The 24285-nt window shown below is 42.0% G+C and overlaps 1 protein-coding gene and 1 long non-coding RNA gene across 14 annotated transcripts in view; one reads left to right on the top strand and one right to left on the bottom strand.

The window, feature by feature from the left end:
* MAST4 (microtubule associated serine/threonine kinase family member 4) overlaps positions 1-24285 on the bottom strand; it is a 546144-nt gene that overhangs the window by 17983 nt on the left and 503876 nt on the right. For 11 of the 13 annotated variants that reach the window (XM_034656299.1, XM_034656301.1, XM_034656302.1 and 8 more), the window contains 11 exons: positions 22072-22280; positions 20370-20508; positions 18696-18828; positions 17649-17814; positions 15638-15739; positions 9939-10061; positions 9624-9736; positions 7686-7813; positions 7093-7328; positions 2857-3057; positions 287-516 (listed from right to left, as the gene is read on the bottom strand). In XM_034656299.1, the coding sequence (XP_034512190.1) occupies positions 287-516; positions 2857-3057; positions 7093-7328; positions 7686-7813; positions 9624-9736; positions 9939-10061; positions 15638-15739; positions 17649-17814; positions 18696-18828; positions 20370-20508; positions 22072-22280 (1780 nt within the window). The remainder of the gene's footprint in view (positions 1-286; positions 517-2856; positions 3058-7092; positions 7329-7685; positions 7814-9623; positions 9737-9938; positions 10062-15637; positions 15740-17648; positions 17815-18695; positions 18829-20369; positions 20509-22071; positions 22281-24285) is intronic. The other 2 variants (XM_034656304.1, XM_011220581.3) reach the window with 1 other exon arrangement.
* On the top strand, positions 3706-7099 carry LOC117801508. The gene is made up of 4 exons (XR_004624086.1): positions 3706-3814; positions 3911-4073; positions 4536-4714; positions 6487-7099. It is a non-coding gene; the product is annotated as an uncharacterized LOC117801508 (long non-coding RNA).

Genomic DNA, 24285 nt, shown 5'->3' with positions numbered 1-24285 from the left:
AAGAAAAAATAAACTAAAAAGGAGGGTGGCAAGAGGACAGTCACTGACTATTTCCACCAGCTTGCTATACAGACTGGATAATCAAACACGAAAACTGGACAGAATTATGAGAAATTACTAGTTTTCGCTAAATTTAATGCCACCCCATAAAGGGAAAGGGCATGAAACAGGACCCAAATGCCAGCTTAACAGAAAAAATGCTTGTAAATGGGTCTCAGCCAACTTATTCATTCTCCAGGATGGGTGGGAGTGAAAACTAACAAGGATGAGAGGCGGCTGGTCTTACCCAAACAATATGGTGCACCGTATAGATGTCACTGTCTCCCACATACACCCGGATGGCTCGGATGGTAAAACCATAGTTCTTCCCGGAACTGTGGATCACAACAGGCTGATGTGGACTGGCGGAAGCTGCTGAAGAATCTCGGCTGGGAGAGGAATCTCGTGAAGAAGAAGGGTCCGAGGACAGGGAGTGGGGGGACATTGGACTTCCCAGGGGAGAAACAGCAAACATGTCTGCAACACAGAAGCCAGTCATCAAAGCCGATTCTGATCACACAAACATCCATGCAGCCAGCCCATACCGCACCAGCCCTGCCATGATTGGGAGCTTGGCTGTAACAGAAATCCATTCCTTTCTAATACGGAAATTATATAAAAATATTTATATTGCTAATCAGCATAGCTTTCCAAACAGAGGCTATTAAGAAAACTTCAAAAGCGTCTTTATTTTAACTCATTTTTCAATTAATTCTCTGAAGTTATAATTTCTTAATTTTCTACACTAATGAAAACACACACCAAACCTATCTCCTACCTGGCTGTGATAGTTCTAGTTAGTATGTTTTATTTGAATTAAAGAAACAAATCACAAATGCACACATTTCAAGTATGCCTTTACCCAGAGAAGACTGCATGGCCTATAGTAAGCGATCCTCAGGCTTCAAATCTTGCCCTCAACAACTTGAACATGGTCCTTCTCAAACCTCCATGGTCAGGAGAGCAATTTATCAATGCACCAGTTGCCTTCTACAGTATTACTGAATTAGTACTCAGTGAGTAATTTGGTTCAAGAAACACTGAGCTATCAATTTCTCCATGAAAGAATCACTCCTCATTACTCCGATTGCAACGGACTGTCTTCCTATGTTACCTACCATTCTAACAACGATGCTGAGAGGATAATACAGGTGAAACAGAGGAATTTTAAGGAAAACTTAATTCACCTTCCACAACACCAATTCTACTCTGTTCTTCTCGTTTCATAAGCAAACACACTTCGAATTTACTGTTGCGATCACTGTTCCAGCTCTGTGAACCTAAACAGATCTTCACTGGTCACGTGAAACTGTGTGTGTTTGACCAGAAGAACAATCTGCAGAAGACTCTGAGGTTGAAGGGTGAGCCCCGTCGGAGCCAGGCTCCTAGGCGCCAGGGCCACTGAAGACTCACCAGTGCACTGAGGACACTGTGGCCACAGTGAGCTGAAAGTATCCACACTATCATTTCTTCCAGTTCTTAGGTCTGGCCAAAGTAGAACAAAGCTAAGTGTCTCACTAGCCATGCTCCTTCATTTTGTGACAGTACCTGGCATCTTGGTACTCTTCTGCTGGCTACCTTTTATCTAAAGGTCAAAAGGCCAGGTGAGGAGACACACACTGGTGGGCAGGGAACTTCTAACCATGCAAGCAGGAATGGGACAGAGTGGACACACACACACACACACATCGCAACTGCTGGAAAGCCAAGTCCCTGATCCCTTCCCTCATGATAGTTTCTGTTATTGCCCCAAATTGAACAATTGCTCTACTGGACCGAGATGTGGGCTTTCTCCCCAGCTTTCAACAGCAGACTTACCTTCCCAACTGCAGCTGCCCTGGGGCCACGGCCTTTGGGTTACGAATGGTCATTCAAACTAGGGAGACAGGTGTTTGCTTTACGGTACTAAAGAGGATGTCTCTCAGCAAAGAGTATGCTAGCGTGAGCAGTATCCCCACAAGGGCATTTGTTTCTATCAAATTTCTTTCTGCACCAACAGGAGATTTTGAAAATATCAATAATTCCTTTTAGACATGGTCTGCGTTCTTCCAAACGCAAGCCATCCGCAACAGAATTCAGTTGCGACCTGCAGTCCCTTGCCGCCATTTGAGAGGTAAGTCACCAACTCTTGGGTTTGTATTTCATTTCTTCCAGTGGAACTGCTGTAGACTTAAGTGGTTTGTGGAGGCAAAACCCAGTTGTGGAAAAATACTGCAATTCCACAAAACCATAATTAAACTTCGTCTTCCAACACAGGGAAGAAAATGATTTGACTACCAGTAGGAGGAAGCATAGTTCAACAGACAGGGTGGGGAAAAAAGCATAATTTCAGTGCTGTCTGTGACTCTCTGCATCCTCAGAAGTGAAAAACTTACATCCTCCATGTCTATTTCCTCATTAATTAGATGAGGAAAAACTATATTTTGCTTTCCAACACAGATGCTATAAACAGCTTGGTGAAATATATAAATGATGCCTAGTCTAGGGAAGAAAAATTATTCAGAGGAGGTAACGTTACCACATAACTTGGGAAAGGGGGAGCAGAAACGGAAAGAAAACAAATACGAGAAGGAAGGCTTTGTGGGAAGGAAGCCAGCCTCATCTCCTGATGCAGAAAGAAGCCAGAAGAAATCAGTGACACATGCTGTCTGGGAGCTCTGGAGTCACTGCAGGGAGAGGCTCCCGGGAGAGCTGAGCTGGGCGGGTACCCCCGTACGGCTTCTAGCCATCCTGCACACCCATCAGCATTCCAAACTGGGGAGGGGGGGGGACACATGCACAAATCACACAATGTCATGCGAGTAGATGTCTCTCTACCTCCTGGGATCATGAGGGACAGAGCACTGGCAGAAAGGGACTTTGTGACTTTCCCCGAGATTTTCTTTTTTTCTGTGCTTTCTAATCGCTGCCGGGCCATGTGAGAAGCGGGTTCACTGGATGGCTTTGAGGAATTATCTGTACTGTCCACACACTCGCTTCGTCCATTTATCTGATCCAAGTGCTCTGAAAAACTGCCAACTGCACAAAGAAGAAGGGATAAACACGTTCAAGGAAATCTGGGACAGGAGAAGTAGGGAGAGGGGAAGAGAAAGGGAAGGAAGAACAAAGTGAATACGTCCTCCCCTGTGGCTCACGAGCCCTTACGGTGTCAGGCAAACGTTACAAACACATGACTGGTTGGAGAAAGGCGATGTGGAGGAGAGGAAGAGGCGTCCATTCAGGTTCACTCTACCTGTACGCGAGTCTGCTAGTTCTCAGCCCATGATTCCCCTTAACTAGAAGATTCATTCCTTTCTAGAATCTGTATCTTACAACCCTTGTAGTGACAAGTCCTCCCCCTTGCTTCCAACCCATGGAAGCCCATGCTATGAACCAGGCACTGCCTTGTCAACGCCACGACCGCCCACTGTATACTATGACTATCCTGTGGCATTAGTGTTCACCCTGAGCAATGCTCTTAATAACGCGGACAATGCTGTTTGTGGTAAGTGGACATCACCTCATTTCTTTGTGTAGACCTCTGCTTGTGTCACCCCCTACCATCTTCCTAGGACACACCTACACTACACTCATGCGTTAACTTGACAGAAGAGTGCCTGAGGTGTCACCTTTGACTTCTCCTGCCACATGCCCCCTTAACACTCTCTGTTCCTTGCAAACTCACAGGATGACAAAGCCTATTACCCACTGCGTTACTCAGTGGCTCACTACGTCTTCCTGGCTTTTCCTCTAGAAAGTGTGTCATTCACCCTGCCCTGAAGTTACTGGACCAGTGGTAAGATCCTTTCCCCTCTAAGCCAGCTGTGCCTTCTTTATTTTTAAGCTTATTAACCCTTAAGAGGTGTTTTTTTTTTTGTTTGCGTGTTTTTAGTTAAAAAATTGGGACTCCTCTCAGGAGAGGATCCCAAGAGAATATAACCATGCAGGAGGTGACAAAAATGGAAAATCACTGACATCTGTCTGGGCGAGGGCACAGATGAAGAGTGAAAGCTTCTGAGCAGAAGAACATGCAGAGTGCTTCCCCAGAGAAAAAGGTGAATAGCCCCCCCCTTTTGGTTCTTCCTACTCTGGCTTTTGGAGACTATCAGTTTTCTATCTTTTTAAAAATCACTGATAGTTGACCTTTGTCTACCCAGAAAAAGTAACACCTATCTCATTTTGACTTCTAAAAGCTGTATTACAAGCCCCCCCCCCCCCCCCCTCCATGCAGACAATAGGATACCATTACAAATGATCCTTTGAAAGACCAGCCAGCACATTTTAAGGCACATAGTAACAGTCTTTGCCTTGGAAAGAGTTAAGCTGGGTAAGACTTAACTCAATTTCTGTTCTGCTGAATATACCACTCAATTGCATAGCTCAAGTTTGGCCTTTGTGCACAGGAGATGGCAACCTCCCTATAGGTGGGGTCCCCGCTAAGGGAAGCTGGGACCTGGGAGAGTGCTGTGGGTACAGGGAAAGATTCAGACTTCCACGTGACACCCAGTGACCTACAGAGGAAGACAATCTGAAGGGAAGTATCAGCAGCCTTCCTACTCCCATCCACCAAACTCAACCTCACTCAAGTCCATCTACCCTGTGCTCTCTAAATAAAGAAATCAACAACTCAAGAACTTGATAAAAACTGCGTCACGAACCAAACACCTCATCTCAAAAACCTTAAGCTTCCTTTTGGGTAAGTTACACGCTCTTCTCCTTGCTAATCGAGGTGGGTGGGATCCTTGACAGGTGCAAAATGAAAAGCTGAATCTCTTCACAATGAATAATGGGTTTAACTGAGCACCACACCTAAGACTTCAGGACTTTTACTTTTCACCGATTCAAAAGCAATGTAGTCATGAAGAAACAGAAGGAGGAATAAAGCTATACTTCCCTAAATGCCTGAATGTGAATATATGGTATTCTTTTCTGTCATCCCTTCCTCTTGCCTCCGCGGCCACCGCATTTCATAGCCCTGGAGATAAGCGTGCATTTCTGTTCTGCCAATGGTGGATAATGTCACCTTAATGTTCTGTAAATGTCAAGGGTTCTTTCTTTTTGATGGTGGAGCAATATAAAAATCAACAAATTTAATTTTACTACAGTCACGGTTTTCAGATTTCCTAATTACCCTTGGCCATGAGCAGATCAGCTCATCTTTCTATTCTGTACAGCCCCCAAGGTCTTTGAGTATTTTTGGTGTGTATATGGGGGAGACAGAAAGGTGGTTTGAATCAATTAATCAAAATGCATGGCAGGACCTAAGCATTTTTTTTTTAATTATGAAAGTAATCAATCAACTGCTTACATACCATTTCCCTCCCTTTCCCTTCAACAGTGCTAATGGGGACCAGGGCACAGAGACTAAGTGATCCACCGTATTAAGAGAAAATTTTAAATGGAGGGAAGTATACTCTAATCAGAGCATGATCATAAACTAGGAAACAAAGACCTTAGTACCCAGAAATATAAAATACTGAGATAATTCAATTTGACTTGACTACTAAGACGAACTAAAAATAATTAAGAATCTTGGACCACTAGGTTGTGTCTACACTATTTCTATGTTACTATTCTCTTGGCTTTATAAAAAAGTAAGGGTGAGGGGAATTATTCTACATGGCAACAGCACTGAAGGGAAGAGGGAGAAAGAAAAAAAAACAAAACAAAACATTATTTTTCCCCATGATAAACTAGAAGCACATGTGAAGGTCCACAGAAGCAAACTTTTCAGCGAGGCTGAAATAAACCTAGCCTGTAAAATGTGTTTTCTTGAAATGATTTTAAAAAGAGTTATGCTGTGATGTTTCAGTTAGATTAAAAAAAAGTTCATAAAAATTCTTGGAATCATTCATGGTTATCAATATAGCATATGAATATAGCTTAATGAAAACATTTATCATAGCGACCCTAAGCCATATCCATGTTTCATTTTTTTTAAAGCATAAATGCACACTGCTCTGTAGAAGGATATACTATTGAAGAAACTGTTGTGAACCAAGTCACATTTTAAGTGCACTTGGCTTGGTCTGAGGGAAATGCAAGTTTGATCATCTAATGACACATTAAGCCTCTTAAAATCCTTTGAAGATACTGTCTCTGCTGGCAGGAAGGTTATTTCACACAAAAGTGACGCTATAAAGTGCTCTCCAAGAAAAGCCCAATCCCCTTGACTGCCTCACCAACAGAGACTGATGTCTGGGGAATTTCTGTACTCCAGTTACAGTAACTGGGACAGTAGTTTGTGTCTGTAGTGGGGTTGTTTCATATGCACATGAAATATGCACATGAAATACCGATTTGAATTGTGTTGGTATTTCTCACTCTCTCCTCCCCTCTTTTTTTTATTATAATAATATTTTTTTTATTATATTATGTTAGTCACCATACAGTACATCCCTGGTTTTTGATGTAAAGTTCGATGATTCCTTAGTTGCGTATAACACCCAGTCTCTCCTCCCCTCTTAGTCCTAGATGCATGGAGATCATCTGGGAATCTCACAGAATTAGCATCTTGCTGCACTAAGAGTCCAGCATGGATATATGTTAGTGATTTGGCACGACATGACCCCCTAACAAAAACCAACTCCTTCAGAGAGACCACCACCCACTCCAACACCAGAAGGAAAGCTGGCTTTAAATTGTACCTTATGGGTGATTTCAGCCATTTTTGAGGGTAATTTTGAGCATGTCGCTGTCTGAAACAGTTCCTTACTCCTAACTTTGAATGAGACACAACTGTGCGAGACCTGCTTTTGCATCAACAGAGAACACAACACGGTCCTTAGTGTGTTCTGACTGCCATCCGAGAATCCCACCAAAGCCCAGCTGTGAAAGCCAAGGCTGGCTCTCAGGTCAAACTGAAGCAAGAAGGGTTTGCTCTATGGCCATGTGGTCAGGAGGGGTGACCGCAGTTCATAAGAGCTGATCCCCCAAGTATGAGACGTGGGGCCATGGAGCAACACAAAACAGCCATCGTCGCTGCCTAGTGAGGCCAGCCTGGGACTGCGAACACCGGCCATTGCTTTTCAAGGCGGTGGATAATGGGAGCGGACACCACGCGCAGGTGCTTACCCGACAGCGTCGAGCTGCTGATGGTGCTGGCCGGTGTGGTGACCTCGGGCTCCTCCGGAGCGCTCTCTGCAGGAGGAAGGACTGGCTTTTCTGGTTCCTCAGGCAGGTCTCTGGGGCAGGGAGCAGCTTCATCTTTCTCTGCCTCTGTTGAAATAGCCAGTTTGGGAAGTGGGCCAGAGCTGAGTTTATGTCTGTTGCTTTCAGTATCTGAAGAGTTGGATGTGGAGAACTGTTGCCTTAATTAAAAACAAAACAAAGTCACGTATGCATACATGCTAGGAGACCGTGCTCAAGGAGACTCTGGCAAGAAATGAAGGACAAAGGGAGCTGAGGTAAGCCTAACCAACGCATGTCTAGTGCAGTGGTTCTTAGAGCGCAGTCCCCACACTGGCAGCAACAGCATCACCTGGAACTGGGGAACAAGGCACAGTCTCGGCCCCCATCCCTGATCTAGTGGAGCAGACACGCTGGGACAGGCCTGGCCATCTGTGTTCTCACAGGGTTTCCAGGAGAGTCCGATGCTCCCTCAAGCTTTAGAACCACTGTGCTAGCAGCAACCGCTTATGACCCTTCTTAACAGGCGTTCCACGTACATTTCAGAATATTCCGAACTCCAGCTGAATGTTTCTATGGACGGCAACGCCGTGCTCTTGGTTTTGTCTCCAGGGTCTTCCTTCTCTTCTCCAGAATTCTGAGTTATTCGGTCTATGCTGCTGAAAACCTGCGAGGCGAAGCGTTGGTGTTTATTACTATCTTCTTGAAAGAATTTGTCAGAAAAACCCCAAACCTTGGGAGAAAAGTCTGCGAGTACGACTAGAGTTTCAGCTGGGGCTGGGTATTCAGAAGGTACTTTCCGACGCTGTTTACTTGAGCCCTGAAATGCATGGTCCGTGTATCTGGTTTTCTCTCCTTGGAGGGGGACCTAGGAATTCATCACCCTCTCGCCCTATCTCCTTATGGACTTTGCATCTTCAAACACAGTCCGCAGACGCTTTGGGGTTTCTAAGCCCTGGGGTCAAGGCACACCTTACATGACTTTTTAACCATGAAGTCCATCAGAAAAAGAAAATCACAGAGAAAAAGATTTAATGGACACCATTCAGGAGTGGGAAGGAGAGAAATGAATTGGAATTGGGTGCAAAGAGAAGAATAAATTACCTGTTTCAAGATGTGTGTGTGGGGAGGTAGAATGTATTTGGTCCTGAGTCAGAGATGTTTGTTTGGCTTGTAAATCACATAAATAGATGGGCAACTTCCTATGATGGGACTGGTGTTTCTGAAGGGGATCAGAGCTTAGGCAGCCCTGAGATCTCTGCTGTCCCACAGGACAGATGGAAAGAAAAATCAGGAGTGGAGAGCCCAGGGCAGGAAGCACTGCCTACCATGCAACACAGCCACTTGCTGCTCTCGTGGGAGTGGCCCTTAGAGGGCCTATCATCTACTGCGGTGAGGACCAGGGTGGCTAATTAAGAGGGGACAGCGGGAAGGAAACAGAGTTGAGGGCCCGGCTTGGATGGGCCAGAGCACAAGCACGGGGAAAAACCTGTCCTCAGTGTGATCAAAGCTTCAGTCCTGGCTCTGGGCAGGCCGGCCAGCAGCCCCTCCAGAGAGACCCCACCTCTCTCCACTGCCTTCCTTTACACAGAGAGGGCAGTGCCGGCCCATTTGCAGATGCACTGTATCTAGTAGTCATGTACAAAAAGGTAGAGAACACCTTATAAACCCTACATGTTACAGAAGAGCTGAACAATCATCATGCAAAATGCCATGGCAACAGGAAATGCACAGCTACCGAAAATAGCAAAAGGGAGGGCGGGGGGCCCTCCAGGTTCCTTTCCATTTTCCTAGGGCCCTGCCAGGTGTCAGGACTGTCCGGTTTCTTTTTAAGTGTAACTTTTTTCATCCTACCACCATCAGTAAAAAGCATCCTTCTCAGACATCGGTTTTATTATCTCATCCCATTTCCAAAATTCTAGCTTGGCTTCCTCTGGCCTGTGTCATATAACTTACTTTTTCTGTTACTGGCTACAGGACTTTCTCATTCCACAGCAATTATTCCCAATGGTCCTAGCTGATGTCAAGGACTCTGACTGCTCCCTTGTGTTGTATCTGAGTGATACTAGGAGGGGGCTGTGCATACAAGGACTCAAGCTCAACATTCTTCATTAAATGATCAGAGAAGCGGGGGACTCCTCCACAGCCTGGCACTGAACTAGACTTGGTCCCACAGGGCGAGGTCAGCATATATACAACTATTGTGTTCTCCGAAGACAGTACTACGAGTCCACATCTGGGCGTCCAAAAAAAAGATACTTACCTGTGGAGAGTGAAACAAGCAGGGAGGGACTCTGGATTATTAAGATGGTGGGGTTGGTCACTTTTCCGAAACTAAAAGGAATTTTAAGTATAGGAGACCCCAAGCCTCAAAACACTGTGGGTGATCTTGTCCAGCTGTTTAGGGATGCCCACTATCTGGCCCTAGGGTAGATTCTCTGGAGAGACCCTGCATGTTTATGCCACATGTCACTTACTTTTGAAAACCTGTGTGAACAGGAGGAAAACTGCCTTATTTCCACGTTAAAGTCTTCATCGTTCGTGTCATCTTCTTCCTCCGTCTCCATGTGATGATACTTCTCTGACCGAGCTGCAGAGAAATGTTTGGGAACAATTCTCATTACTCAGAATTTCAGCTTTTAATTTAGATATATTAATTAGGAGCTTCCATATCACAGCAGCCTTATGTGTAATAACTCACAGGTTCAAGACTGAATGGTTCTATCATAAGTGGAGATAATTTTCTACAAAGTAAAGGTCAAACAATGTTTTATGTCAGATAATTCACGTACTATCAAAATAACTCGTGTCATCCTCAGATTCCAATTGGGGAATAAATTCTGCCTTCTGTCTCAGCAAACTGTTCCAGTCTAAAGAACGGAAGAATCGATGCTGTTTGACTTCGTAGGCACCACCTTAGGGCAGGGAGGGAAGGAAAGGACAGAGGGGAAGATGTTAAACTACCCTCCAAGCAAAACTTTGAAGAACAGCCCCCACCCCCTAATCTATCAATAAAGAAATAAATTAAAGAACCACAGAAATTTTACTTTTTCATTCTACAAACAACACCCCTGACAAAAAAAATTTCTTCCCCATAATTTATCAGCAGAGGATTTGATTTTGCTAACAGCAGTTGCTACTGCACACTTTTTCTTTGTTAATTTTTCCTTGACTTCCTCCATTTTTCAAAGGTTAATGATGCAGCCACTTAAAATCACATTATGCTGAATGTGGGGACGTGGACGCACATTGGCCCAAAGCAGACTTGCCCATTACAAAACCAAAGAAATTCTAACAAGGTGCAAAATGTGTTCACAGCAATATTTCCTCTGGAGGCAAGGTTAATAAAGATGAATTTTTCCTAAATAGTATATAATGGTTTCCATTCAATTTTCCTGGATTGCTCATTAACATAGGTAGGACTTTGATTCTGTAGAAAACTGGCAAACCTTGTTTGATAGATTTATAAATCATGGGATGAAAATCAGTCACAATTCTTAAGTTTCAGGCTTTTATTTATTTATTTATTTTGCCAAGTCAGCATGACTATGCAATTCAGTAAAATGTTTTTTAATTCAGTTCATAGTTTTATTATTTTATTATTTTTTAAAAGTGTTTAAAAAATTATTTATTTATTTGAGAGAGAGAGAGAGAGAGACCACAGGCCAGGGAGATAGGCAGAGAGAGAAGCAGACTCCCCGCTGAGCAGGGAGCCCAATGTGGGACTCGATCCCAGGACCCTTGGATCATGACCTGAGGCAAAGGCAGATGCCTAACCGACTGAGCCACCCAGGTGCCTCTCAGTTCTCAGTTCTTTTAAAGAAGGATTTGGAAGGGCAAGCCCCATCAAACGATCACACCATATCCCCGGAAAGAGAAGAAAGCGCACACATTACACATAGCGTGAGCATCAGGCTCCTGCCTGACCCTCCCCCCACCCCCCAAACACACACTGTTAAGGAGGGAGAGAAGGAAGAGTCTATTCTGAAAAAACACCAGGAAGAGAGATTTCACACAAGACTAATAGAGGCTCTAATCGCCTCCCTGCCAGGAGACGCCCTATAGTGGTGACGTAAATGGCTCTTTCATGAACCTGTCACAAGGCTTCCCACCCTGTCCTCAGCACAGTACAAAAAAAGAGGAGAGAAATGTAAAGTGAAGGAGAAACGGGTCTGGGTGTTGAGGTGGGGAAGCCGTCTGCGTGGTTCAGAGATGTGGCTGTGTCCCCATTGGACTGCTCTAGCGCCGGGGCAGGTCGGAGCCCCAGACCACGTCAGGACTAACTAGTGTTTGGAGAACAATGGAGAGAAAAGAGCAAAGTGGGAAAATCACCCCAGGTAAGGGAGACGAGATTCTTCTTTACTAAGCATTTGATTAGAGTCTTTGTCCAGGATCGCCCACTGGCATTGTCTGTGTTTCCGGCCCAAAAGCGAAGCCTGACATTGGCCAGGGTGGCGACAGCGCTAGCAGCTCCGACAGGAGGGCTGACTCGGACAAGGGCTGCACTGCATGCTAGAGGCATCTGCTTTCCTTTCATTAAATCACTGAAAGCAAGCCCACGAAACAGGCATTCTGTCAACTCCACGTGTGCTTGGGGAAACGAAGGATAAGCAATAAAGCCTACTGGAAGCCCACACAAAGCTGCCAGACACTCTTCCAGGGTTCTTATCTCAGAGAGGCTCAAAGATCTTAAACATCTATCCAGCTCCCTCACTGTGCCAACGACACTGAGGTCCACCGGGTCAAGCCTACCGAGTGGCACACCGCACACCATACTGCAAGGACTCTCACTTCCGCTGCTGCTCATGGGGACACACCATGACAGCTATACTCCGAGGTCGCTCAGCTTTACTCAGAGAAGCACAGTTCTCCAGATCCAAGGGCTCACAGGGCACTTCCAGACCGTAGCAGGAGGGCTCGCTTGGGTTTTCATTCCCCCGCCTGCCACTCTTTGGAACCTGAGTCAGTGAGAACATTCACTTCATCTCTGTGGATGATGACAAGTGGGTATTCTCCATAGAGTCACAGCCCACAGGTGACCCAGCTCACATTTCTCACCTTTTGGCCTTTGTGCCCCCCTGAGAAAAGGTTCCCTGACCATGGAGTCCTGTTTCTCATGCACTTTTACCGAGATGGGGAACAAAAGAATTAAAAGGACACACTGGGGAGAAAAGACCTCTGGGTTAAACTGCTGGGGCAACGTGGATGATGGCATTATGAGCCCGCTACAGATGATTGAGCAGAGGAACTCATGCAGGTGACAGTGCTCATTGCGAGAATTCACCATGCAGGGAAGGAAAGGGAGCGGATTACGTCTGGAGCTCCTGTGATGCACTACGTTAATGTCCTTGGTAGCTTCATGACCATGTTTGCGATCAGTGTAATAACATGCCCATCTTCCTAGATTAGGAAATTGTGACCCAGGTCATGAAGAATCTACTCCAGACCTCCCAGCTCGTACACAGGTGGGAGTCAGTCACCTCTGAGTAGCTAGAAAGTCCAATAAATCAGGCTGCCACTCAATACTTCACAAGTTCAAAAGTCTAGTTCAAGTAGGACAAGTTTCCAAATTGTAAGTTATGCTTCACACTAATGTTCTCCCTTGAGTTGTTCTCTCCTTTCATGGAAGTTTCTTAAACATCCATTATGTTCTTCACACTCCTTTTCTCAGCCTCTCTAGTCTCTCGGGCAAATGTGAATTCACACATTTTCACGGTGCATTATTTTGCCCGCTAAATATGCATTAAATCCAAAATGCTGTCATTGGAAACAGCATGGCAGGCCTGCAGGATTCTCAGCCTCAGTCTCTGGGCCCTACTGGGATCTGTCACGTTGGACCTGCCTGTTTGCCAAGTACTTTCCGAAAACGCTAAGAGCTCGGGCAGGGTCTTTTAAATGTCTCTTTTGAGCTTCTGCTAGATTTGCCTCTCTAATTTCAAACCCTGAAAAGAACACAAGTAGCAGTCAGGGAGAAAATGCACAGAGAGATAACTCACAGCATATGATATAGAAACATGGGTGTGTTGACCAGCATCGTAGCCCTGTTTTGTTGAAATCAAGCCCAATCAAGATTCCAAGTCTCTTCAGAGGAGGGAAACAGGCAGAAGACTCAGTGGGAAAACTCTCCAAACTGACCCAAGAACACTGAAGAGAAGCGGGCTCTTGGGAAGGCATGTGCCAATTCTACTCTTATCTTTGGTCACACCTCAGGACAACGCTTCCCTGGGACAGCTCAGTAGGACATATAAATTGATATTGGTGTTGTTGCAGGACAAGCTGAAAATGCCACTGCTTCTCCTATTTGGCTCAAGTGAGTAAAAAATCACTCCTCAAAACTCTGTCCCATTCAGATCTTGACGTGGATTCTCTGATAGCTACTCATATCTCTGGGGCCAGAAAGCAAATGTGATGGCAGGTCACAGAGGGTAGGGAGTAACAACTTTGCTAGTCGCTTCAGACAAAAGGAACACCAAATAGGGTGGGAAGAAATATATTCCGTTCCAAGAGTTCAGTCAGCTCAAAGGTAGGGGCACCACCACCATTTCTGTATCTCGGACACCCACAGGGGAAAGTACGAGATTATACAGGCAGGAGATTAAAATGACAGTAGGAGCGGCAGCAATGTCATTCACGGCTCTAAGAGCAGGAAGGATGATCTTTTATCCTCACGAAAATCCTGTGAGGTGGTACTCCTCTAAGCCCCATTTTACAGATGAGGAAATGAGGCACAGAAAGGGAAGCTTCCTGCCCACAGTCGCACAGCAGAGATTTAAACTCAGCCAATCTGACTGTGGAGTTTGTGGCCTTAATTTCCATCTATATTGCCTCCCCTAGCAGAAGGCCCACTCATCCACTGCAAAAGGCATACAGGCACATGGTGGTGGTCCAGGAAGAGGCTCAACTCAAAACAGTTTTCCAGAGCCAGCCCAGAGTTTCAGTCTTCTTTGATTCGCTAATGCAGTCAAGGGGATTTTTCTTTGTTTTTTTTTTTCTTTCTTCTTCTTTTTTTTTTTTAATATTTTATTTATTTATTTAACAGAGATAGAGACAGCCAGCTAGAGAGGGAACACAAGCAGGGGGAGTGGGAGAGGAAGAAGCAGTCTCATAGCGGGGGAGCCCGATGCGGGGCTCGATCCCATAACGCCGGGATCACGCCCTGAGCCGAAGCCAGACGCTTAACCGCTGTGCCACCCAGGCGCCCCAAGGGGATTTTTCTGTACAAAGCCAAAGAGTGAATACTTTAGGCTTTGTGGGCCGTACAGTTTGAGGACTCAACTCTGCCACCGTACTATGAAGGCAGCTACAGAAAATGCATATGAATGGCACTGCTGTATTTCAATAAAACTTTATTTACAAGGTAAGAATATGGCCTATGGGTTTCAATGCATCATCATCAACTCTAGTAGCACTGCATTCTTAGGCAAGAATGGAGCCCTCCAACCGGGGGAAGCTGTGGGCAAACATGGAGAGTAACGTGTATTTGGAGCTGTTGCAAATTATTTTTGTCTTGGAAAAACTGAGGGAGAGAATGATTTGTTCAGTATTTTCTGGAATTTCTATTACAATGAGGTAGAATGAAATGCTCAGAGTAAATAACCCATTAAGTCAACAACTTACATTGGTGAAAATTATGGATACTATCTACTACGTGTGTGTGTGTGTGTGTGTGCGCGCGCGCGTGCGTGCGCGCTGTTGTGTTTATAAGTAATATTTAGACCCATCTAGATAAATTCACATACTGGGGCAGGCTGGGACTCTATACTGGGATCTCAGTCTATTCAGAATATAAGGAAGAGAAGGAGCAGAAAAAAACCTGTAAGTAGAATAGTCGGGGGGGAAAATAATCAGCAAGAAACAAATCTATGATCTCCTTAATCTTGAAAGCCAATGGTTTTAATCCTCCTTCTTGGGCTATGGTGCTGATGACCACGATGAGACAGCATGGTTCAACCCCAGACACTCATTTCTAGTAATTAATTAGTTCAAGTACTGATAACCCATTTCAAAGCCTATAGATAGTAACAGGCTGGGTCAAATCTTCCTGGGAATATTTATTTAAAAAAAAAAAAATCCAAACCAAAAAAGCTCTACATCTCAAATCCTCTGTTTTAATTTATTTAAGATGCATGATTTTCAGGATAGAAGAGTTACGTTGTGCCCTTGGAGGTTTTCTTCCAGACAAGTTTTATTTTTTTGAAACAAATTAGGCATAACTTTTGCTTTGCAAAAAAATAAGAAAAACAAAAATCAAAGACAAACAACAAGTAACCCTCCTAGTGTACATACTGCTCTGAACCAGGAAAAAAAATCCAAAATATTATTATGATGTGTTGTAGTCATGTCCTACATCAACTAACAGATGTTTCTTATGTAAAAAAAAACAAAAACAAAAAACAAATACAAAACGCAAAACACAAACAAAAACCTCTGAGTGCTCCACAAAGACATTATTTTTTGCATATTAGCAAAATTAAAACATATGTGCTCTAACCTGTTCCCAGTCTCTCCAGGGGATTCTGCCTAAGAAGCAAGGCAATCAGATCCTGGGCATCAGGGGGTGGCGCCTCGTCCTTTTCCGGCCAGTTGATCTCATCTAGAAGGGAGACATGTCGTTTACAACTTTAATGCTCAAATGGCACCCCAGGTCCAGGCAGCCTGCCGGCTGCTGGGGGTTTGTTACAGAAAGAGAATTTCAGGCTCCATCCCAGACTGAATCAGAATCTGCATTTTAATAGGACTGTCAGCTGGTTCCTGGGCCCAGTCAAGTTTGAGAAGCGCTGTTTCAACAGACAGGAACCAGCACAGCTTTCAACAAGCCTGGGAGAAAATATTTCAATAAGCAGTATCTTCCATTTGCTTTTTTGATCCTTTGTATTTTTTTTTTTTCCTTTTTGGCAGACTTGGCTCAAAACAAATTATTCCTTCTAGTTATTAAGAGGACTTAATATGGTGAAAACTCTTAGCACCTGTGTTTTAGATGGTCCCCCACTTCCCCCCCCCCCCCCCCCCCCCCCCCACCGCCACCTCCAGGGAATCCAGAGAGTAAGGTTTTTCTTTCCTAGTGTCCTCAAATGCAAATTTGGCCCCAGCCTTAGAGTTCTTCAGCTTCCAGAAGCACAGATTAATTTTGCAAAAATAACTATTTCTAGAGACAAATGAAAGGCCAAAGTGTTAAGCTTGAAGACAAAAAATCCAAAGTAATCATAGTAATAATGGAAGTATTTAAAATCTGTCATAAATATTCGAATATGTTCTACATTCCACAGGAGTTTGCCTGAAGATAAGGTGTGCGTGCTTGTGTGTATGGAAATGCAATAAAAACATGAGTTATTTCTGTGCGTGCCTGCCTCCAGCTTCCTCTGCTGCAGTTTAAATCTGATTTGGAAAATAAAACATGAATATGCATCTGAGCCGTAAGGCATCGAGAACAAAGCCAGCATTTGCTGCTTGTGTTAATTAAACAGTTGATTCCTCTTGCCATTCAGGCCTTGGTATATCAGAAAACAGCCTAGTTATAAATCCATAAACAGCTCAGATATTGTGGGAAAGGGTTATACACTGCAGGCAACTCACAAATCTACTTTGTTAAAGTTTACAAATATGCCTGGCTTGCAAAGTCAATGATAGAGAATAATGCCGTGATTAAGGGACTCCTCATATCAACATGAATGTTCCCTCTCCTTCCACTGTTAGACCCTGTAGCACAGTCCAGAAGGTGGCAGAGTGGGTGATGGGGGTGTCAGCCATGAATGATAAACTTTGAGGAGGAGAGGCCTTTTTGATCTACGCTTCCGGGGGAAATTTATAAAAACAGCAGGTAGGGTAGTAATAGAGCCTATTTAATTATCATTTAGTTTTGCCACAAGCCGCATAACAATAGTGAGGGTCAGCATGTAGGTTAAGATCTAAAGGTTATTGAATTTTAAATGAAAGATGAACAGCTGTTACAGAAATAACATTACACCATAACAACCACCAATGAAATCATTAACAATCTGTGGATTAAATTTGCTTCCTTCCCATTCTCATTATTTATTATTTGGTAGACATTTGTTTTAGGGTTTATTACATTTTTGTTAATTTCTTCATTGTGCCATTAGCCATTTCCCCCCATTTATGTAAATGTTACCCACATTAACCTTTTCTTCCCTGGTGCAACTTTCCTATTATGGAAAGGAAGACTGGACGGCAATGAAATAATTTGCAAATCCCATGTGAATTTCTTTTGCAGAAAAGCACACCATAAAAATTGGCTCCGTTGCTAGTACATTTCCAAATTCCATGTTAACAAAACTTCCTCAGATCAATTTTCAACACAAATAGATCTCCTGAGATTTGTGAAAGTCAGTTATGCGTTATGATGAGTGAGTTCTTTTAATTTGTTGGCTAAACTGTTTGATAAAGGTTAACATTTTAGTAGTTAAAATGGCAATACTCCACAGAATTGCATGAAATAGCTGTTTCCCAACAGCCGCTTGAAGATAACTCCTGATGATATTTACCACTGATGACTTGTCCAAATAGCTCTTCTGGAGTATCCCCGAAGAATGGCACACATCCAACCAGAAATTCATAGAGGATAATCCCCATGGCCCACCAGTCCACCGGCTTCCCATAGCCCTGCCTCAGAATCACTTCTGGTGCAATGTATTCAGGTGTGCCACAGACCTAAAAGATGATTGCAATATTAGAATAATTGGAATATTAGACATGAATTAAAATGAGCAAGATGGCTACACACCAATTATTTTGCCCAGAGTGCACCTGCTCAACCACATGGAACCACACGGACAAAGAACTTAGGAACAGCAATTACAAGTCAGTATCCATAACACCAAAGGCAATGAAATATCTAAATAGCAAAAATGGGAAATTTAAAAGGCTGTTGTAATGTTCAACTATGTGTAATGGGTAATTTCAAATTGAGGGTCTGACCCTATTTGGTGGTTTTACTTATTTCATAGGATTAAAAACATTTTTAATCTTCAAAGTTAATATAATGATGCATTTTTAATCTGTCAGCACCACAGATAGTTTTAGTATTTATATGACCAAAATATATTCACATCCTGGTTACTTCATAAAAGCATGGCAGTTGAGATGTGTTTACCTTAAGTAACTTTACAATGAACAGATTGTGGCCACATGGTAATGAGGCATGCTTAAAGGGAAATGGGCCATGGCTTGGATTTTAGCACCCAGGATTGTACAATGCATCATGAGTTTCATGAGTACTCTGCTGAGACTCCTGAATTCCTTACAAAAACAGTTTTCCATTTGTCTCTCTCACATTCTCACTTGTGTGCAATTACATCGTTCGTCTTGCTAATAGACCATAATGCTGAGGGAGGAATGTGGAGGAACGGACAGTTCAAAGAGGCCCAGGGAGAAAAATGGAAGCAATTTGCACTTTATTAAACGTAAGGCTCATACAGACATCTAAACGCTCAGTCCTAATGCGGACCTGGCTTACACAAGTTGATTCTGAATGTCACTGGCAGTATCGTACTTTGTATCTTTCTCTCCAACTGAGCAGCAGCCAAGCTTACCTGTTTGTCCAGGAACTCGCGAGCATCCTTCTCGATATGACCCTCATAAAGATTGGTAGTCATGCTCATTAGTCCCACCTTGGATAATCCAAAGTCTGTCAGCTTTATGTGTCCCATGGAGGTGACCAACAAACTATGAAGCAGAAAGACACATATGAGAACACTTGCTTTGAAGTTTGTTCTTTCTCTCTCTTTTTTTTTAGACCTCCTCCTTCTCCTGTCAATTTGTAAGACATATTCACTATAACGGTATCCATCTTATTTATTTATTTATTTATTTATTTATTTATTTATTTATTTAGAGGGGAAAGGCAGGAGGACAGGGAGAGAGAGGATCTTAAGCCCAATATGGGGCTCGACCTCACGACCCTGAGATCATGACCTGAGAAGAAATCAAGAGTTGGACTCTTAACCGACTAAACCACCCAAGCACCCTGAGGTATCAATCTTAATAGAAAAGCCAGCCTGGGAAGAGGTGAGGTCACATGAACATATTACATATGTGTATCTGGCTCATGAGCGTAGTTCACAAGGGAGGGCCAGACACTTGGCCCAGCTAACCTTTGTTGCAGTGGCCACATACAATATCATTTATAGGTTTAAACTTAGAAAAATCCAAGCATGGGACTCTGACATCTTTCTATTTTTTAGAATAATAAAAAAGAAAAGTGTTACTAATAATCCCACATTATACATAGGAAACTAAGGTAAGCAACCCATCGGTGATTTAGGTGACACATAAGATAAGGAACTTGGACAGAAAAATGAACTTCAGATTTAAATTTCTGTTCATTAAGCACATATTGTAGATTTCTGATATAATGCAAAGAATTCACATGTGAGTTTTATGAATTTAATTTTTAAAAATTTTCATTTTCAAAGGAAAAATCAAAATTTTAATTAATTAAAACATTAAAGGAATGGAGGATGAGAAAAGAGAAAAAATAGCTACTGGAAGGAAATATTCCATATTCTAACAGTTGTCTTTGTTGGGTAATGTTGTGAACGAATTTTTTCATATGTTTTTCTGTACTTCAAAATTTTCTGGAATGAGCGTGAGTTAATTTTATATCATAAAATTTTCAGCATGCTTAGAATCTTAACATATTAACATGTAATGCTTTTAGAGGTGTCTGAAATTAGTGGAGAAAGCATAAAACATTTAATAAATAGTGTCAAGATGAATAACTTAGTCATTTGAAGGAAAAAAGGTCTATCTGTATCTCAAATCAGACACTAAAATGAACTTCATGAAGATTAAAAATCAAATTCAATATTAAATTGTGAAATAGAATATAATATCAAATATATCATCTTGGTGTAGGAAAGGGTTATCTATGCATAATACCAAATGCAGAAACTATCCAGAAAACAACTCGTAGCTTTCTATGAAGCTATTCAAAAACGAAAATAAAAACAACTTAAAAAAATTTAACCCTGGCTTTATAATCATATTTTTCTTTTGTTCCTTATAAACTATTATTATAAGCACCAGAGCCTGTGAAGTATTATATAAATAGAATCATATATACTGCCAAAATAACTCATTTGGGAACATTATGAGAGAATCTCAAAACATGCAAAACAGCATTAAAAGAAAACATTTTTAGAGACATAACATTACTTTTTGTGTTGTGTGAACAAAAAAAAAATACGTTTCCTCGGTGTACATACTTGTCTGGTTTCAAATCCCTGTGTACAATTCCATAATTATGTAGATATTCCAAGGCCAAGACCGTCTCGGCAAAGTACATCCTGGCCATATCAACAGGGAGAGGCCCCATGTTCTTCATTAATGTAGCACAGTCACCCCCTGTAAGACCCAAGCGCAAGATTTAGCAGGTGGAGTATCAGCTAGGATTGAAGAAGACCATCAGTTCAGATTACAGACCTTCAAAGCAGAATGGCCTCTACCCAGAGACACAGCATCTCAAATTCTTAGGTGGAGACCGTGCACTGAGTAATCACGTTTCTAATTAAGATGTGGTGTGGAAAAAAATAAAGATTTTCTTTCTTTCTTTCTTTCTTTCTTTCTTTCTTTCTTTCTTTCTTTCTTTCTTTCTTTTTTCTTTCTTTCTTTCTCTTTCTTTCCTTCTTTCTTTTTCTTTCTTTCCTTCCTTCCTTCCTCCCTTCCCTTCTTTCTTTTCTTTCTTTCTTTTTTTTTTTTTTTTTTTTTTTTTTTTTTTTTTTTTTTTTTTTTTTTTTTTTTTTTTTTTTAAAGCAGGAGTCCTCCTAAGGGAACAGATTTGCTCCAAAGTGGAACTGAAATTTGAAGGGCAAATTGCACCAGCCTAAAGCATGGGTTCTGGAATCAGGCTGAGTTCAAATCCTACCTCTGACTCTTACAGGCAGGGAGATCTTAGACAAGCTAGTCCCAGCTCTCTCCTCTAATATCAAGATGGTAAAGCTGTCATCCCTTTTCAGATTATTGTGAGATTAAATGAGATAATCTACATAAAGAATTTGTGATATTGCCAATATTTATTAAACATGTGACAAATGTTAGTTACTATAAACTCAACCAAGGTTAATAAAGCCAAGTGCTGGCGTGGGGAAAAAAAAAACTGGGTGGCAATCAGGCAAGCTATGCTTTCGTCTTGTATCCACGAGGAAAGTATCTAGTAAGTCTCCCTCCTTTTCTTGGGTTTCAGTTCACACATCTGCAAAATGAAAAGGTTGAGCTAAATGATATTTAATGTTTCTTTGCATTTTATAGTTTTGGGATTCTGCTCCTCCAATTTTAAAAGCTTAAATTAGAGGTTTTGAAGATTGTTTTGGCCCTTCCTAATACATTCCTTTTATTAACTTTGTTTATACCAATAGTCATGGCAAAAAACGCAGAAATTGAATGTAAAACCAAAGGAAATAAGAACATTTAAAAGGTAAGCTGTAAATTGTTAAAAAAAAAAAAAAACCAAAAGTAAATTTTCTTGACTTCTATCTCCTTTTCCCCTAACTCATTTTTAATTTCATACCATAGGCCAAAAAAAGATATATTTTTCAATTCATTCTTTAAGATCAATTGTAATGAACGATTTTATGCTATGTGATAAAAGTAAGTAGGAAAAAATCCCATCGCTTATCTTCTAACTTTAATGACCAATTGAGAGGAGGTAGTTAGGATTAAAAGCTATTAAAGAAGAAAAACAACCTTTTTCCAAATAGCACTAATTTTCCCTTTGTTACAGGAGAGCAGGCACTTTACAAGCAATTATCAGAAGATAATGACTGGGAATACAGCCATCTCATCTCCTGGCTTCTGTTCCTAGGTGGATACAACCATTATGGAGCCCAACAGGGAAAGCCTCCGCCGCAGGAAGGAGCAGACAGTTTCTGAGTAGAGGTGTCGTGTCCTCTGTGTCACACGCTGACTTACCTTCCACATATTCCATGACCATGCATAAGTGGCGCCTTGTTTCAAAGGAGCAATACATGCTGACAACGAAGGGGTTCTCTGCAAAAGTCAGGATATCCCGTTCCACGAAGGCCTGCTGGATCTGGTTTCGGAGGATGAGGTTCTGTTTATTAATCTTCTTCATGGCAAACCTCTGCCGGGATTCCTTATGCCGAACGAAGTAGACTGCCCTGAAAAGGAGCACAAGAATTGGGGTTCATGGGAAGTGAGGATGCCTCCGGATACAGTAAACCATGGGTGATCGTCAACTTTTTTTTTTTTTTTACATTCACATGGCGGCTGGAAGTCAGCTCACACATGCTATCCTAGCAGCTGCAAACATCCCACTCCAGGCCAAAATCTTATGGCTACATTTATTTATTTCTTAATCTTTCAATAAAGGTCACCGGTCATACATAAAGCATCAAATTCATCTTCACCGAAAGGACAGAAATGGACAGTCCCCAGAGTGAGCTATTTTCCAATAGCTAGCTGACGTTTTCAGTTTTTCCACAAACAAAACAAAATTCAATATATGAGTCAGAGCAGGGAAAGAATTAACAAAAGTACATACATACCATGAGCTATAGCCTTTCAAGCATTAGATATATGTTAGGCATTTTTTCTAGACTGACTAAAGTGATAATTTTCTATATAATACCCTTGGGATCTGCAAAAAGGACCAAAGCTTCTTAGGGTAGGTGGCTTCCAACTTGAGGGTAATTTACTCCACATGAAATTCCATATATGAGACGTATGTAATAGGTCATATGAGGCTGTCCTGAATTGAAGAGTAGGGTATTTCCTCCCTACAACCTCAGCATGATTTACACCTATAGCTGTTTCAACAGGAAATGCATTTTCCAACATAAAAGGGGGCCAATAATATACTGTTCCATCCGACCCACGGCCAAGGTGACAGCCAACTTTACTGTAAAATGAGGAGGTTGCATTGAATTTCTGCTGTAAGACTCACTCACACACTCCAGAGAACCAGTTCTGGCTGGGTAAAGACAAGGGACTCCTTGGAGCTTGATGTGGAAGAAACAAATCGAGAGAAGGAGGCGGCTTAAAACCTTACCTGTCATTATTGTAGGGGAACAGATTTGAGCTCTCAGGTTAGGAAATGCTCAAATAAATAATAATTAACCTAAATAGCAATCATTTATAGTAAAGTATATCCAATGTCTGTCTCCTAAAACAAGGGGTTATCTGATCTGAGATGCATATTCCACTGTTTATTTTCACAGCTCATGAAAAATGAACGCAAGGAGGACGAGGATGCCCTAAATCCCTGCTGAACCAATATACCAGAGTAATCCACTTACATGAATCTTAAGTAGATTCAATCTCAGTTTAATTGGTATTCACATGTTCCACCCAAGTGTTCAACTAGGAATTCATTTTTCTTTCAAGTCTGTGTATGTTTGCCTTTTCATTGTATCCATCTTTTTCCTTCACTTGCAAAATTGCATTTTTTTTTTAGTCTCTGTTTAATCATTATTATTATTATTGCTTTACTTCTTTTTTTCCCCTCTCACTATTTCTTTGGTCTTCTCTTTCTTCCTTCACTGTATAGAAAAAAATCTTTTATCGACACTTTATATAACGAACTCAAGGAAGAATCTAGTGCTGTTATTCCCACCATACCACAAACTGACAAGGGAGCTCCAGCTGGGCAGCCAACACTTTCCACACGGGCTAGCGGTCTTCTTCAGGATGCCAAATACTGGGACTCTCACCAGCTGGGTTTATCTCTACACCTGTTTTTCTGGCGAGGCTTGATATCAGGATTAACTAATTTAAACAAATATTTAAACCGATGAAACAGGAGTGTGAAAAGGAAAACCTTTGTTGTTTATAAAAAAAAAGACAAATGGAATGCTTTGGAAAGTACTGATAGATATATTAAATGTGAGTCACTAAATAAAACTCCTGTTGATTTAGTATGGCTGAGAAGGTTTTCAAAAGTGAAAAAAATAATACAGATCTAGAGTCCTACACTCAGATTGCTTCAAGTTCCTGCTTCACCTTTAAAGCAGAGAAAAGTGGAAAACAAACAACGTATTAGAAGGATGGTTTATATAGGCTGTCTTAAAAAGGCCTTATATCAGAGGACTACTAAATTCATATATATATTATATATATATATATATATATATATATATATATATATATTTTTTTTTTTTTTGAGAG

The sequence above is a fragment of the Ailuropoda melanoleuca genome, chromosome 3 (assembly GCF_002007445.2).
Source record: "Ailuropoda melanoleuca isolate Jingjing chromosome 3, ASM200744v2, whole genome shotgun sequence".
In the NCBI taxonomy this organism is placed as follows: domain Eukaryota; kingdom Metazoa; phylum Chordata; class Mammalia; order Carnivora; family Ursidae; genus Ailuropoda; species Ailuropoda melanoleuca.
This window is presented reverse-complemented; position numbering and strand designations above follow the sequence as displayed.